The following is a 13,835-nucleotide window of genomic DNA, read 5'->3' on the forward strand; positions in this document are numbered from 1 at the left end:
TGGCCATATTCACTACATACTGATGCCAAAAAGTTGCCCGGTTTAGGTGCCTTTTAAAAGCCACTGGCAAGCATTCTACAGTGGTCATGTTCAGCCTACCTTTCTTATTGGAACCAAGAGCATCATCATCCAGATCTTCATCAAAGATTTCCCTTCCATCTTCTACATAACCTATCCCATCTGTAAAAAACCAAATTGTTAAAAATTTGCATTTTAAATTCTGATATTTCTAAATATATTCATAATCAAAACTTTTACGTATTTAAACATTTCCCCCCTTTAATATAGAGCAAAATTTATAAATGCAAAAAATGTTTAAAAACCTACAGCACTCTCAGCTCTATCTTCTATTAGACTAAATATATTGCTACCTGTTTAATTAGAAATTATCAATTACAGTACTACTTTTTAAAGTTACATCACTGAGAACTGGAAATAAAATTTCAAACACAGTTCTTAATGAAATATATTTTCATTACCATACTAAAACACTACTACGAGAACAATGCAAAAGATTCATTTCCATATAAAAGCTTACCTCTTTCTTGTCTTCTACAACAATTTTTAAGGATGTACTAACTACAACTTACCTCAAATTATGAACATTGTGAAGCCTAATTGAGTTATAACACTATAATCAAAATAACTCTCCAAATGATTCTTACTTACCATCATCAACAATCCAGTCATCATCCTGTCGTTCTCTGACCATCTTCGAGTATTCTTCCTCATCTATTTCATCATAAACACCTGTGAACTCCTCAACCTACAGTTAAGGTACACTGAGGATTAGCAGTTCCCATACCATTATTTATTAATATAGGTCATCAGTAAGAACATAGAAGTTCCCAAGAAATGTATGGTTTCCTACACTGTTACATTGTTCACAACTAGTAAGCACAGTTATTCATTCAGTTTAAGTTTCCTCTTTGGTAGTTACAAAAGACAGGTTATCAATTTCTAAAAATATCACAGCATCCTGAAATTCAAAATCTACCGAAGCACTCGCAGTACTGCTCATTTCATATTACAAAAAATAAAAAAAAAAAAATTTAAAAAAATAAAAAATAAAAAAATAAAAATCCTAGTGATGGAGGCTTCTGACCTTTTGCTCTACACTCAAACACCAAGATGAACTTGGTGAAACAGAAGATGATTTCATGTGTCCAAGCATAATGCTGAAGAAGCTCTTCTGTGCCTCAGGGTAAATTTGCATGTTAACAATCTACACACTTCAGGCTTCTTTAGATTTATCCATCTCAATGTAGAAGTCACTTCCTGTTGGCATTACAATTCACTGGACAGTATCAATGTTACACTGCCAGATTTCAGTTACAGATCAGATACCAGTTAAATACTTAAATTCTGGTTTCTTTGTGGAAACACAGCATGTCAATATGAATTGATTTTGGTCATGTAAAGCTGTGAAATTCATTTAAAGTTTAAAATAACTTGAAGTTTAAAAAAAAAGTACTTCGTATCATAATGTTAGTTACGTAATTGAATCTTAAAAGTTGCCCCTTCCCTGTGGGATAGTTATCAAGCAATACCAAGCATGTTTGACTTGCAGTTAATAAAATCGTTTTCATTTTGAAAACAGAAAGAAATAAATGATACCAGAAAGCAGCAAAACAATTACAGTTATATTCTCAAAAAACATACATCCTTAAAAAAACAAAATCTGATCTGAAAGGCAGTGTTTCTCATAACTTTTAGATATGTATAAAGGGTAGTTAAGCATCTTGGCTCACATTCACTTTTTAATAAAAAGGAAAGATGAGGAATTTTCACCTCATATTTTATTTTTTCTCCAGATTTGGCTTTTTTCAAACGTTCCAGTGCTTCTTGCTGGCCTCTTCTAGACTTCTTCTCACGCCTAGAACGTGATGCCGCAAAACTTCTAGACTCATGCATAGCTGCAATTAAAAAAAACAAGAAATAAGTTTAGTAATGAGCTGCTGTTATCTTTGGTACTTCAGTGTTCAGTGATGTATTAATAGATGGTTGCAGTTTTGCCTAAAATCAACATTGAAATCTACCTGGCTAAAAGCACACAGTCAGGAATGGCTCTTGATAAGCCAATTCTGAAATTATACTGAAGGCATGGTCTCAGACAGACACACAGATCAAACAGACTTTGTGCCAGCTCACATTCAGCAAGAAGCTACCACTTACATTCCCAAAGCACCTCTCAAATCTCATCAACCCTTGGATGAAAAGCATCCCCCCCCCCCCCCCTTTCCTTGGGAATTTCCAGCTCCTTTTATTTTGCATGTCTCCATGACAACTCAGGAGTAGACAGACTTAGAAAAGGCCTATATTGCTACAAAGCAGTAATGGTTTTCATGATGGCTGAGAGTGTGGCTAGATAGAGACAAACTGGTAAATTGCCAGTAGCAGAAGTCTGCCACCCCATTTCCTCTTACAGTGTCTTCCATTCACAGTGCTCCCCCCAGCAAGGTGCTCTCTGCTTCTCTTGACCATTTTCTCTCTTGATTTTTGTGGGGTGTACATTTACCTGACCACAGAGAATGAACGGTCCCAATCCAGCCTATGAAAGCAGACAGCTAGCCCAGGAACGAGACTACGGGTTTTGCGTGACAAGCTGAACAGCTACAGGCAGCAGAGACCCAGGGCTGGTGCGAGCAGCCAGGCCAGGCAGCCAGGGGAGGCCAGTCCATCCCTGGTGACAGCAGGCAACCAAACTGTGAACAGGGCTGCACCCTGGCAGCGCGGCCCGGACAAGTAAGGATTGGGATTGCTGTGTGCTGGGACGGGCTACAAAGGAGCCGTCTGGTAACAGATGTGGAAGAACCGCAAAGCTGTGACACTTCGGGTGTATTTGTGCACGGATTTTCCGTCAGTTCTTTGCGTTTGCTATAAGCAAGCGCCTAAAGCAACGTGCTCCTCCCCAGGCAAACGCATTCTGAGCCCCAGCCGGGCCCGGCCGCGCCTGCCGGTGCCCTCCGCAGCGCAATGCCAGCGCTCCTGCCGGGCACGGCAGCCCCAGCCGGCGGCCCGCGAGGGGGAAGCAGCCCACGGCCTCGCCGCCCGGGGCAGGCCGGCCCCACCGCCGCGGGTGAGCGCTGCGGGGCCGGAGGGGCTGCGCGGCCGCCCCCGCCGCCGGGCGCAAACCGCCCCAACCTGGCGTAACGCCCCCGCCTGCCGGGGAAGGGCCCCCCCGCTCGGGCGGCGCAGCCACCGGCCCACTGAGCCTCCCCACGGCGCGGAGGGCGCGGGACGCTGCCGGCCCCCGGGCGGCGCCGCTCAGCCCCGGCCCCGCGGGCTGGGGGCAGGGGGGGCGGGGGGCTCGGATCGGAGCGCAGCCCGCCGCGCACGCGCGCTCCCGCTCACCGTGCGGACACCCGGTGTGCGCGCGCGCCCGCGCTCTCCTCCCTCTCCCCGTCCCCAGCTCCCCGCTCCAAGCGCCGCTGCCCCCCGCCTCACACCGCACGGCTGGCAGCCGCCGCCCCGCCGCGGGGAGGGAGGCCGCCGCCGCCCCGGGCGCCCCATCCCCTCCGAGCGGGCGCCCCGCGGCCCTCACCGTCCGGGCTCCCAGCGCCGCTCTCGGCCATGGCGCCCGCGCGCTCCGCTCGCGCCAAGGCTCCCGAAAGTGGCGCGAGACGGGAGCCCCGCGAGCCGCCGCCGGGGCGGCAGCCAATCAGCAGCCGCGGCGCCCGCGGGTCCGGCCGCCCCGCGCGGGGGCGGGCCCGGCGCTGCCGCCCGGGGCGGGGGCCGAGCGGCGGCCGCCGGCGGGGCGGGGCGGGAGCGCGGGCTGCCGCGGGACAGGGCCTCCGGGCGCCCCCAGCCCGGAGCCGAGTGCGGGAAGGACGGCCCGGGCGAGGCAGAGCCGTTTCCTGGGCGAGGCCTACGCCGCCGGCGGGCCGAGCACTGGCTGAGGCCTGTGCTGGCGGATGCAACCGCCTCAGGCGCCGGGCCGGGCCTGGCCCGCCGGTGGAGCCGCAGCCGTGCAGTCACTGGTTGATCCCAAGGTTCCGAGCCGGGCTGAGAGCGGCAGCAGACGACACCGTCCCGCGAGTTGCGTCTGCGGGATGTCCAGCAGGGCTTCCACCTGCCACAAGGGTGTCGGGGCCCATGAACCATAGTGACGTGGTGCCTCAATTGGGGCAAAATAATATAAATGCACACTGCTGAACTGGGAGGAGGTGGTCGTTGATGCCAGTCGTCTGAAAGCTGGAGCCAGGCTGCAGCGGGAGGGTCAAGGACTGCCTGTAGCACCACTGTTAGCAGTAGGCCAGTCCCTGTTAGGAGAAACAGGCATTTCCCACACGTTTTTCAACAATATATAACCACTGAAGCTAGAAGTGTGACCACTACAATTACTAACATCTGTGGGAGCCATGGTTCCTTTTTACATATTTAAAGTAGGTATTGTCCTCTGTCACAGGCATCAGGAGCTCCTTCAGTAAATTCTCTCTGGTCTCCTCAGAGAGAGGTAGTGGTTGGCCAGCTTAGCAACAAAATAGCTAATGCAATGGACGCCCTTTTATTTCCCAAATCCCTTTAATTTTTTTCCTTCCTTGCTAGGCATGAAAAAAGGAGATGCAGATTGGATTTCTTAAGAGGCCAGCTGCATAGAGGACTCGGAGAAAAGACTTGTCAGAGCTTCTTCCTTGCATACACCTGACTGGCAGATTGGGGAGATGGAGTATGTTCTGCTGATCTTGATGCTGTGGAGATGGCAAGACTATTATACACCAGCCTTCAGCTGAGGAGCAAGAACTATGTCCAGAAAAGGATATATTTCAGTTTCAAGTGTAGTTGGATATGTTTTTAAAAGCCTCAGTTAAGACAACTGCAGCTTTACAAGTCCTCTCTGAGTCGTCTTAGATCTGTCTGCCTATGACTTCATTAAGAAACCCAGGGAAACCGGTGAGGGTTGTGCTATTTCACCAAAGATTAACCTTGATCTTTTTCCAAAAACACCAGTGTTGGCCAGTCGGTACCCAAAGAACTTGCCACCTTCATTTGCAGAATTTTCTGGAGGAGCGTTTTCTGCTCATGAAAATACGTGGGGACTGACTGCAGCTTCTAACAAAGGCAGGTAGCACCAACACTTCAGAGCCATCCGAGAGTGACCAGGACTCTCTCCTTACAGCTGAAATGCTGTTGCTGGAGCATTAGCTGGTATTATTTGGCCTGGATGTACTGACTATTGCCAACTATCTAGAAGAGAGAATTCTTACAGTTTTGAAACTGAAAATTATTTTCCTTCTCCACAAGGACTGCTTTGTACTGGTAAGAGAAAAATAAAAACCTACCAGACATTGATGCTTCTAACTTATCTACCCAGTTTCTAGTACAACACTACATCTCACTGCTGGACCTAGTCTTAAATCGAAGCAGAAATACTACCCTAACCACCTGTGGCAGCTCCCTGGTGCTTAAAAGGGACCGGCCACCCCAGCATCCAGAATGCCCATTCCCAGGCACTCAACAAATCGAGGCCACCTCTCTCAGCGGTAGCTAGTTATTAAATCCGTTTAGATGTAACAAACTCACATCCTTGGAAACACTGGCAACTATAGGAGGAATGCCTATCTGGCCTACTGTCCTGGTTTCAGCTGGGACAGTTTACTTTCTTCTTGGTAGCTGGTACAGTTTTGTGTTTTGGTTTTAGTATGAGAATAATATTGATAACACACTGATGTTTCAGCTGTTGCTAAGCAGTGTTTACACTAAGTCAAGGATTTTTCAGCTTCTCACCCCACTCCACCAGTGAGCAGGCTGGGGGTGCACAAGAAGCTGGGAGGGGACATAGCTGGGACACTGGGACACTAACCCCAACTGGCCAAAGAGATATTCCATACCATATGATGTTTCCTCCTCTGCTGAGAATGACTAGTGGGAAAGCTGGCTGGGGCCACTGCTTGGGAACTGGTTGGGTATCAGTCAGCAGGTGGTGAGCAACTGTATTGTGCATCACTTGTTTTGTATATTCCAATTCTTTATTATTATTATTATTTTCCTTTCCATTTCTCCCTTAAGCTGTCTTAATCTCAATGCCTGGATTTTACTCTTTTTTTTCCTTTTTCCCCCCAATTGTCTCCCCCACTCTCCCATCCCACTGCGGGGGCGGGGGGGGCAGTGAGTGGGTGAGCAAGTGGCTCTGTGGTGTTTAGCTACCTGTCCAGTTAGGCCAAGACACCTACATACAGTCTTTCATTTGGTGCATTTATCAGCTGTTTGGTTTATTTCTGTTTTTAAACACATGCACAAAACAAGATCACATCACTAAGCGTGATGTGGGGTTCAGGTTCAGAAGTTACTCAATTTAAGCCATGATAAAGAAACATTTATAAAATACACGTCACAAAATTGTTCAGTTTAAATAAAATTAGAGTGATACTGCACATTTCATATATACCTAGCTTTCACATGCTTTGGAATTTTAAATTGACTGGATTTTAATGCTTTTGATTAAAATAAAATAATACTCTTTGCCAGCTGTCATGCAAACAGTGGCATGTTTGTCGTTCAGGTGATGCATGATTTGAGCCGGTACACAGTGATACAGTTAATTTACCGAACTGAAGTCATTGCTATAGCTCCACTGTGGGACAGTGCAGATCAAACAAAAGTCTTTTTCATGAATGTTAGTTCAATCCTGACATTCATCTCTGGCCATAACAAGAATGCATCTGTTTCCCACAGCACAGCATAAAAAGCATACTTAAATGCTTGGGGGGTGGGGAGGCAGGACATGCACTTTGCTTTGGAAAAGAAAGTGAACCCAGCAAGATTTGGGACTTCCTCTGCTGAATGGCTTTATCACAGCAGATTACTTTGAGTTGATCTTTAAACTCCCTTGGGACAGTCATACAACAACAACTTGGCGAGACCTTTGCTCAATTGTCTATTGAGTACAAGAAATGGCAATTCTGCTGTGCAGTTCAGAACCATCCAACGTTCTCTCAAGGGAAGTGTCATAGCTGCAGAAAAAAGTGCAAGAAAAGCACGGTAACGAAGATGGTAGACAGCCAAAAACGTGGTACAGAAGAGGAAGCTCAGGAAACTCCCAGATTTCAACAAAAGGTGACAAAGATGTATTTTTCCCTGTTGTTTCCTTAGAGCTGTAGTTTAAATACGTAAGTTATGAATAGAAAATACTGTAAACTCATTGCAAGAGCTTGAAAATAATATGAAAAGTATTATATATTAACATATGAAAGTACAAATGGAGTATAGTATCAAACCTAAGTTAGATGGACAAAGTATTGAGGATTATTCTTGTCTTCCATTTTATGTCTAGGGCATGCTTGATTTATCTCAAAGACAGTATGACAACAAGTTAAATCTCTGAGATTCAGACATTAGACATTAAGCTTATGGTTGGTAATTTTTTTGGTGATGGAGAAAAAATATGTTGAAACTAAGAGGTGGTATAAAAACCAGAATGCAAGTAAACCATGAATTACAGTGAGGTAGCAAATTCACTTGTATTATGTCTAATTCAAAATGCCTAAACATGTCATTAAGCACAGATGATCTTTGTGGAGAATTATGTGTATGGTAGTGCTCAGGATATGAATGTATATGCTTTATGTGTGTATCTCCTACAAATGTGGAGTATTTAATTCTCTTACTCTTAATCATTACATTGGTCTGAATTAATTCATGTTATCACTCAATTAACTTAAAGTTTTTACATTTAATATGATCCAGCTTTGTCTACTTCCTTTCAGAAGCTGCTTAAACTGTGCTGTTCACATGACTTTTCAACATGAATTACTTAACTATATAAGGGACTAAACTCCTAAAGGAGCACAGGTTATGTAAATTAAAAATAAAACCTCAATTGATTACTTACCAAGAGGTCATTCTTTTAAAATCTTTTCACAGGTAGTTAACTGATAGAAATAGGAAGAAATAGATGCTTCATTTGTTTATCAATAAAGATAATGCAGACACTCATGTTCAAAGGGTAAGTTCCTTGCTTACCATGCCTGTAAATGCCTTTTGTTCACTACACAGCTCTTTCTAATTTCCTGAGTTACCTGCTAACATCAGGATGAAGAGAATGAAGTTGCTATTAGGCTGTTAAGGATCTGAAATGCAGATGCAAAATAGAAACTAGAGCAACATATCAATTTCCATTCTGACAGAAAAAAAGGTCTATGGAATGAACATCAAGAGATGGTTTTGGTTTGTTTTTTTAAAAAAAAAAACCCACACACATCAAATTCTGATTGCAGTTAAATTACAGCAAATCCTAGTAACTCAACCAGAACTGGAGGAATTACACTAACTGGAACAGAGCAGGATGTCATCACCAGCTTGCCTAACACAATATTCCTATCCAAGCCTAGAAGGAAAGTACAAAATATTATAGTGTAAATTAAATAGGGAAGACAAGTGAGAGCAAACTCACAGAGCATGAGCCCTTACATAATTATAATGTCTAAGAATTAAATCTGATGCCAGTGGTATTCAAGAGCATACAGTTATTGCCACAGCATGAAAGTCTGTTTTAACTACTTTCACCGCTCTCTTTTACAATGGCACAAAAATTAACAATTAATGTATAAGCAGAACGTTATTGCAGAGAGGCTGTTACATTTCAAGACCTGGCTGAAGATCAAATGTGCTTCCATGGGTGAATACTCTCAGAATTCACCGTTTCACATCTCTTTGGCATAAAGGAGGACAGTATCAAGAGAGGCTGCAAAGTCTAGCTGTAATCCTGACAACTCTGTCTTGCTGGATTGTTGCTGGTGCAGGCTGTGCTCACGGCGTGGAGAAGCAGCAAGGGCCAGCTGCTGCCTGTGGAAGGGAAGCCCAGCATGGAGAGCCTGGTAGGACAGTCAGGACCTCATCCCCCAGCCCCTGAGGACTGCGAGCAGGGCAGCCCAGGGGTGGGAGTGAGCGTCAGCCCAGAACCCAGAGCAGACAAGTCCATGGTGATGAGGCAAGTCTGAGGTCAAACCAGAAACACGACTCAGGGTTGGATCCAGTGGTGGACCTGGGTCAGACACAGCCCAGGGATCACCAGGCAAGTCCATGGTGATAAGGCAGGTCCATGAAGTCAGCCTGTGGTTGGGGACCAGGATCAGACACAGCCTAGGGATGACCAGAGGAGTCCATAGTGATGAGGCAGGTCCAATGTCAAGCTAGGGAGCTAGGGAGCCAGGGACACATCTGTGGCTGAGCTGGAGAGCAGCACTCCTACAGCCCAGCTCCGGCAAGGATGGACGGTGCAGGCCAGAGCTCAGAGCCCCCATGCAGAGGGCAGGGGTCCTGGCCGAGGCTGATTGGGGCTGTCAGTGCCCTTGGCCCTGGCAGCAGCCCCCTCCCCCAAACAAGGTGTGCTGTCATGCCTTAGAGATCTGGGTTCACAAGGGGTTTGCTGTAGAGTTATGTAATTGTTGTGGGCTGTCACTGGGCCACTTCGTGGGCACTGGGCCAGGGCAGGAACAAGGGTCTGGGAAGGGGCTATGGCAGAGGGGACTTGGGGGTGGCAGGAACCCTGGGGGGCAGCCCCCAGAGGCTGCTGGCTGGGCTCTGGGAAGAGGGTTCACTCAGGAGCTGGGGCTGGGCAGGGGGCCAGCATGGCAGGGACACCAAAGCCCAGGGTCAGGCTGATGACACAGGAGGAATCACCAGAGAAGACCCCACACAGCCAGGGCCTGGGCCCCACTGTGTTCAGTTCAGGGCTTAGGAAGGCCTGAGCTAGCTGTCAGGGTGCAGCAAGGGTCAGCTGCTCCCTAAGGACAGGGAGACGACAACATGTGGCTGGTGGGATAGGGGCCCTGCCACCCAGGGCGCCAGCCCACAGCCCACAGCAAGGTGAGCTGGGCAGGCCCAGCCAAGAGTCCAGGTCATCAAACAAGTCTTGTCTCGTCACCACAGGCAAGCCAGGAACAGAAGTCAGGGTCAGGCACAGTGACAGTAACGCGGGTCAGGCATAGCCCAGCGATCACCAGGCAAGTGCGTGGCCATGAGGCAGGCCTAGGCCAGAGCAGCAAGTCAGCCCATGGGCCAAGGTCAAGATCAGGAGGGTCCATGGCCAGGCACAGCTGCAACACATCTGGAGCCACCCACTCCTACAACATAGCTCAGGCACAGACTGAAGGCCCAGGGCGGCACTGAAGTGGGGCTCTTTGGCCTTTGGGCAGCAGGACATGGGGACACCCCAGCTGCGCGTGGTCAGGGTCAATAAAGCTCACTAATGCGTTCAGAGCACTGGCACAGATCCCATGTCAACCTAGTCACATGGCCATAGCCCTTCATTTATTATAACAAAATCTTACATACTGAATCACTTTCCATATATATATTTGGCCTTCTGGTATCATTTCATTAACATTTCACTGTGCTCAGACAGTGAAACTACAGAAGTTTAGCTGTTACTAAGGGTCACTAATTCCCTCATTCTTACATTTTTTTTTTTTCCAAAAATACATGACCTGCTTAGAAATTGTTTACTCCACAAGTAATAATACAGAAACTGGGAAATGGTTTTCCACTTTCTTTCCCATCTTTCAACCGTAACTATTTCCCCCATTTTCTCTACCTTTCCCAGATTTACTGAGGCCCTTAAGCTGTAAGTGTTCTTCCCCTTAAGACCACAGCATAAAACATTTTGTCTCCTTGCTGTAGCTAGCTTGTCCAAGTGTGGGATCTTAGAATAACTCAGGTTGGAAGGGACCTCTGGAGATCTCTAGTCACCATCCTCCTGGTCAAAGCAGGCCCAGATAGAGCAGAAGTCAAACCTTGACTGGACACAGCTTGAGCAAACTCAAGGATTGAGACTCCACAGCATCCTGTTCCATGCATCAGGACAATCTGTGGGGTGGCTTTACCTTCTCTCTCTACCACCTCTCTTTTTAAGCTCTGTGAGCCCTCTAGGAGGTCTCCTCTGAAAATGGTGAAGCCTCACTCCTCTTGAGTCATCCAAAGGTAAAAAGAACATGCCTGACACAGCCCATACCACCCCCTTTCAAACACATCAGAGAGCCCACAGAAATGCCAGCACTATTTTGTGCTTGAATCATAGAATCGTTTGGACTGGAAAAGACCTTTAAAATCAAGTCCAACTGTTAACCTAGCACTGCCAAGTCCACCACTAAAGCGTGTCCCGAAGTGCTACATCTATATGTGTTTTAAGTACCATCAGGGATGGGGACTCAACCACCTCCCCAGGCATCCTCTTCCAATGCTTGACAACCCTTTCAGTGAAGAGATTTTTTGTAATATCCAATCTAAATCTGAGAACAAATGACAATAATCTCATTTCAGTATCATATCTGAGCAAAGTGTGAAAAATTAATCCTAGGACTTCCATAGCATGGTAAGTACATACTGGTAAGGTTTGAAAAGCTTTACTGAAATTATTCAGTGAAAGGATTAATAATTTTTACATTCTTGAAGACAGGTAGGAATTTATACAAGCCTGACAACTTGGCTTTTGTGTTTTACTGCGTAAATTCAGAAAACATATGAGGTTCTTTCTTCCTTTCCTGTAGTTGATACTTTGTGGTCTACATCTTATCTTCCCTCATTCTGTTTTTTTCCCCTTCCTCTCTTATTTAAATTAGCTTATTAAAAAAGTAGCAAGTACAGCCTTTGACTAAATGAGGTGGTATTTTTTTTTAAAAAAAGGATATTTTGTTGTCCTGTTTCCTAATTTTTTTTTCCAGATTCACTCTAGAGGGTGTGACCTAGTTTTTCTTTTACTGCATGTTATTTGTGCCCCACTCAAAGCAGAATGCTTAGCCTCCTTATGTCTTATACCTTGGGAGGAGTTGATGCTTCTTTATTTAAAAACCTTATTGCTACAGTGTACAAATGCCTTAGACACAGTGTAAGAGTTCCCATTGTAAAGGGGAGCCTGAAGAGGAAAGTGAGAGTAGAAAGTCTTTCAAGTGGTGGATGACAAATTGGGGTTCTCTGTGTCTGATCCACCAAACAGTATTCTGTGGTGCTTCTCAGGCGTATCCCTGTGTGTCCCTGTTCCACTGGCATCTGATCCTTCTTTCCAGCACCAGCAAGTCACAAATTTTTCCTTCCTTTCAAGTCCAACTTGGACACTTTTCCTTCTTCCTTATGTACACTGGCAGGAAGGTAACAGTGAACCTGGGAGAAAAAGTACTTCCAATCAGTTTTAGTGCCTTGATCTGCCTTAATTTAGGCAAAATGGTAGAAGCTGTTACTGGAAGAGGCCTTTAGAGTTTCCAAGTCCCAAGACCGGACATAGACAGTTGTTCTATAAAACAAAACAAGTCTGTGGGGTTGTGGTTTCCTCACCCCCCACTCCGTAACAAATTGGGTTTCCAAATACTTTCGTAGCTAAACCCAAGAAAATACTTGGCATACTAATACCATACACATTGCCAGGGAGCTGCTCCTTAAGAAAAGGCAAACCGAGAGGCAAGGGGGAGTCACACTGCTGGCAGGTCAGGGTCCTCACCAGCCAGGACCCAGTCCCACAGTACCTGAGCAAGGTGAGCAGAAAGGGAGAGGGTGACCCAGCCCAACCAAGACTCCAGATCATAAGGTGATCATGGCAATGAGGCAGGTCCAAGGTCAAACCATTTAGTCAATCTGCAGGTCAGGGTTAGGGTCAAGTCCAGGAATCATCAAGCAGGTCTACAGAAATGAGGCAGGTTCAAGGTCAAGTCAGGAAATTAGCCTGCAGTTATAGGTCCAGATCCCAGGAGGGGGTCTTCAGGGAAGGAAGCATGGAGGTGTGAAGCTTAAGTAGGTCCCCTGAGCCCATCCCCAGAGGGTGTGGGGTGGAGGCCCCAGGTCAGGCTTGTCAGAGCCATCAAGGTCTTTTAGTGCCCTCAGGGTCCTGGCACATAGGAAGTGACTTATATCTAAGACCAGAATTGCCCAATTTCCATGAAAATAGAAAACAGCACTCCACCATCAGGAGTGTCTCCAAACAAATATCAAATCCCTTCTTCCAGTCATGACAGCACTTAAATATTTCAAATAAAAAGCCCCCAAAATATCTGCAGGGTATTCTCAGTCTCTTTTGCAGAAACAGCTGCATTATGCTGGTAGAAGTTGTCCATAACTGCTCAGTGGGTAGAAGACGCCCAGCCAGTAACATGTCAGATCAAAAGTTTCAAAAGTGGCAAAGTTATAAGCACCTGAAATAAGATCTTAGGCTCAAACACTCTCAATAAATAGTAAAAGCTAAACTAGCTAGCAGATAATAATTTTACAGGGAATAAGTACATGTTTTGTTTCAAATATAATATGTATGTCTCCCCAGATTATGAAAACCTTCAGTTATTAAGTTTTTGGTACCCAAAATATTAAACACGAGTGCCCAACAATCACTTGAATGCAGTTTACAGTATGATTTGTTGATGTTTTACTTGGCAGGTTTGCATTTGGAATAGTGTGGGAAACAGTATAGTGGATATCTAGAAAGCCAGAAGAGGGGAAACAGAGAAAGAAGTGATAACAATGTAGTTTAAATATGAATAGGAAAGTGATTTTTCTTATATTTTATCTGTAACAGTAAGAAAAAGGACAAAGAATATGAATCATTTAGGTGAAGTTTATACTGAGATATGTAAAGCAGAGAGATCTGTAATATTCAGCATTATGTTTCTTAATAGCATTAAAGTTGCAGCTGTAGTACTGTGCTTGCATCACTCTGCAAGAAACCTATAAAGAACCCAAAACAGAACAGGGAGGATAATGAGAAGATCTGTAAAATATGACCTATTAGAAACTATTCCAGCAACTGGGGCAGTTCAGTCTAGAAAAGTCATGGGAGATGTGACAAAGATACCAACCTACCTGCTGAATGTCAGCTCTCTACTCCAAATCCTGAAAGTATTGTTTCAAAATCTTAA

General features: G+C 45.7%; 1 protein-coding gene across 2 annotated transcripts in view; it reads right to left on the bottom strand.

Annotated features, from left to right (window-relative positions):
• Positions 1-3,664, bottom strand: part of POLA1 (DNA polymerase alpha 1, catalytic subunit) — a 204,201-nt gene extending 200,537 nt beyond the window's left edge. For both annotated transcript variants that reach the window (XM_056328060.1, XM_056328059.1), the window contains exons 1-4: positions 3,545-3,664; positions 1,792-1,916; positions 670-766; positions 100-180 (exon numbers count right to left, since the gene is read on the bottom strand). In XM_056328060.1, the coding sequence (XP_056184035.1) occupies positions 100-180; positions 670-766; positions 1,792-1,916; positions 3,545-3,575 (334 nt within the window). In that variant the 5' untranslated portion in view covers positions 3,576-3,664. The remainder of the gene's footprint in view (positions 1-99; positions 181-669; positions 767-1,791; positions 1,917-3,544) is intronic.
• Positions 3,665-13,835: the final 10,171 nt, after the last annotated feature.

Source organism: Falco biarmicus, chromosome 2 (genome assembly GCF_023638135.1).
Source record: "Falco biarmicus isolate bFalBia1 chromosome 2, bFalBia1.pri, whole genome shotgun sequence".
NCBI classification, from domain to species: Eukaryota; Metazoa; Chordata; class Aves; order Falconiformes; family Falconidae; genus Falco; species Falco biarmicus.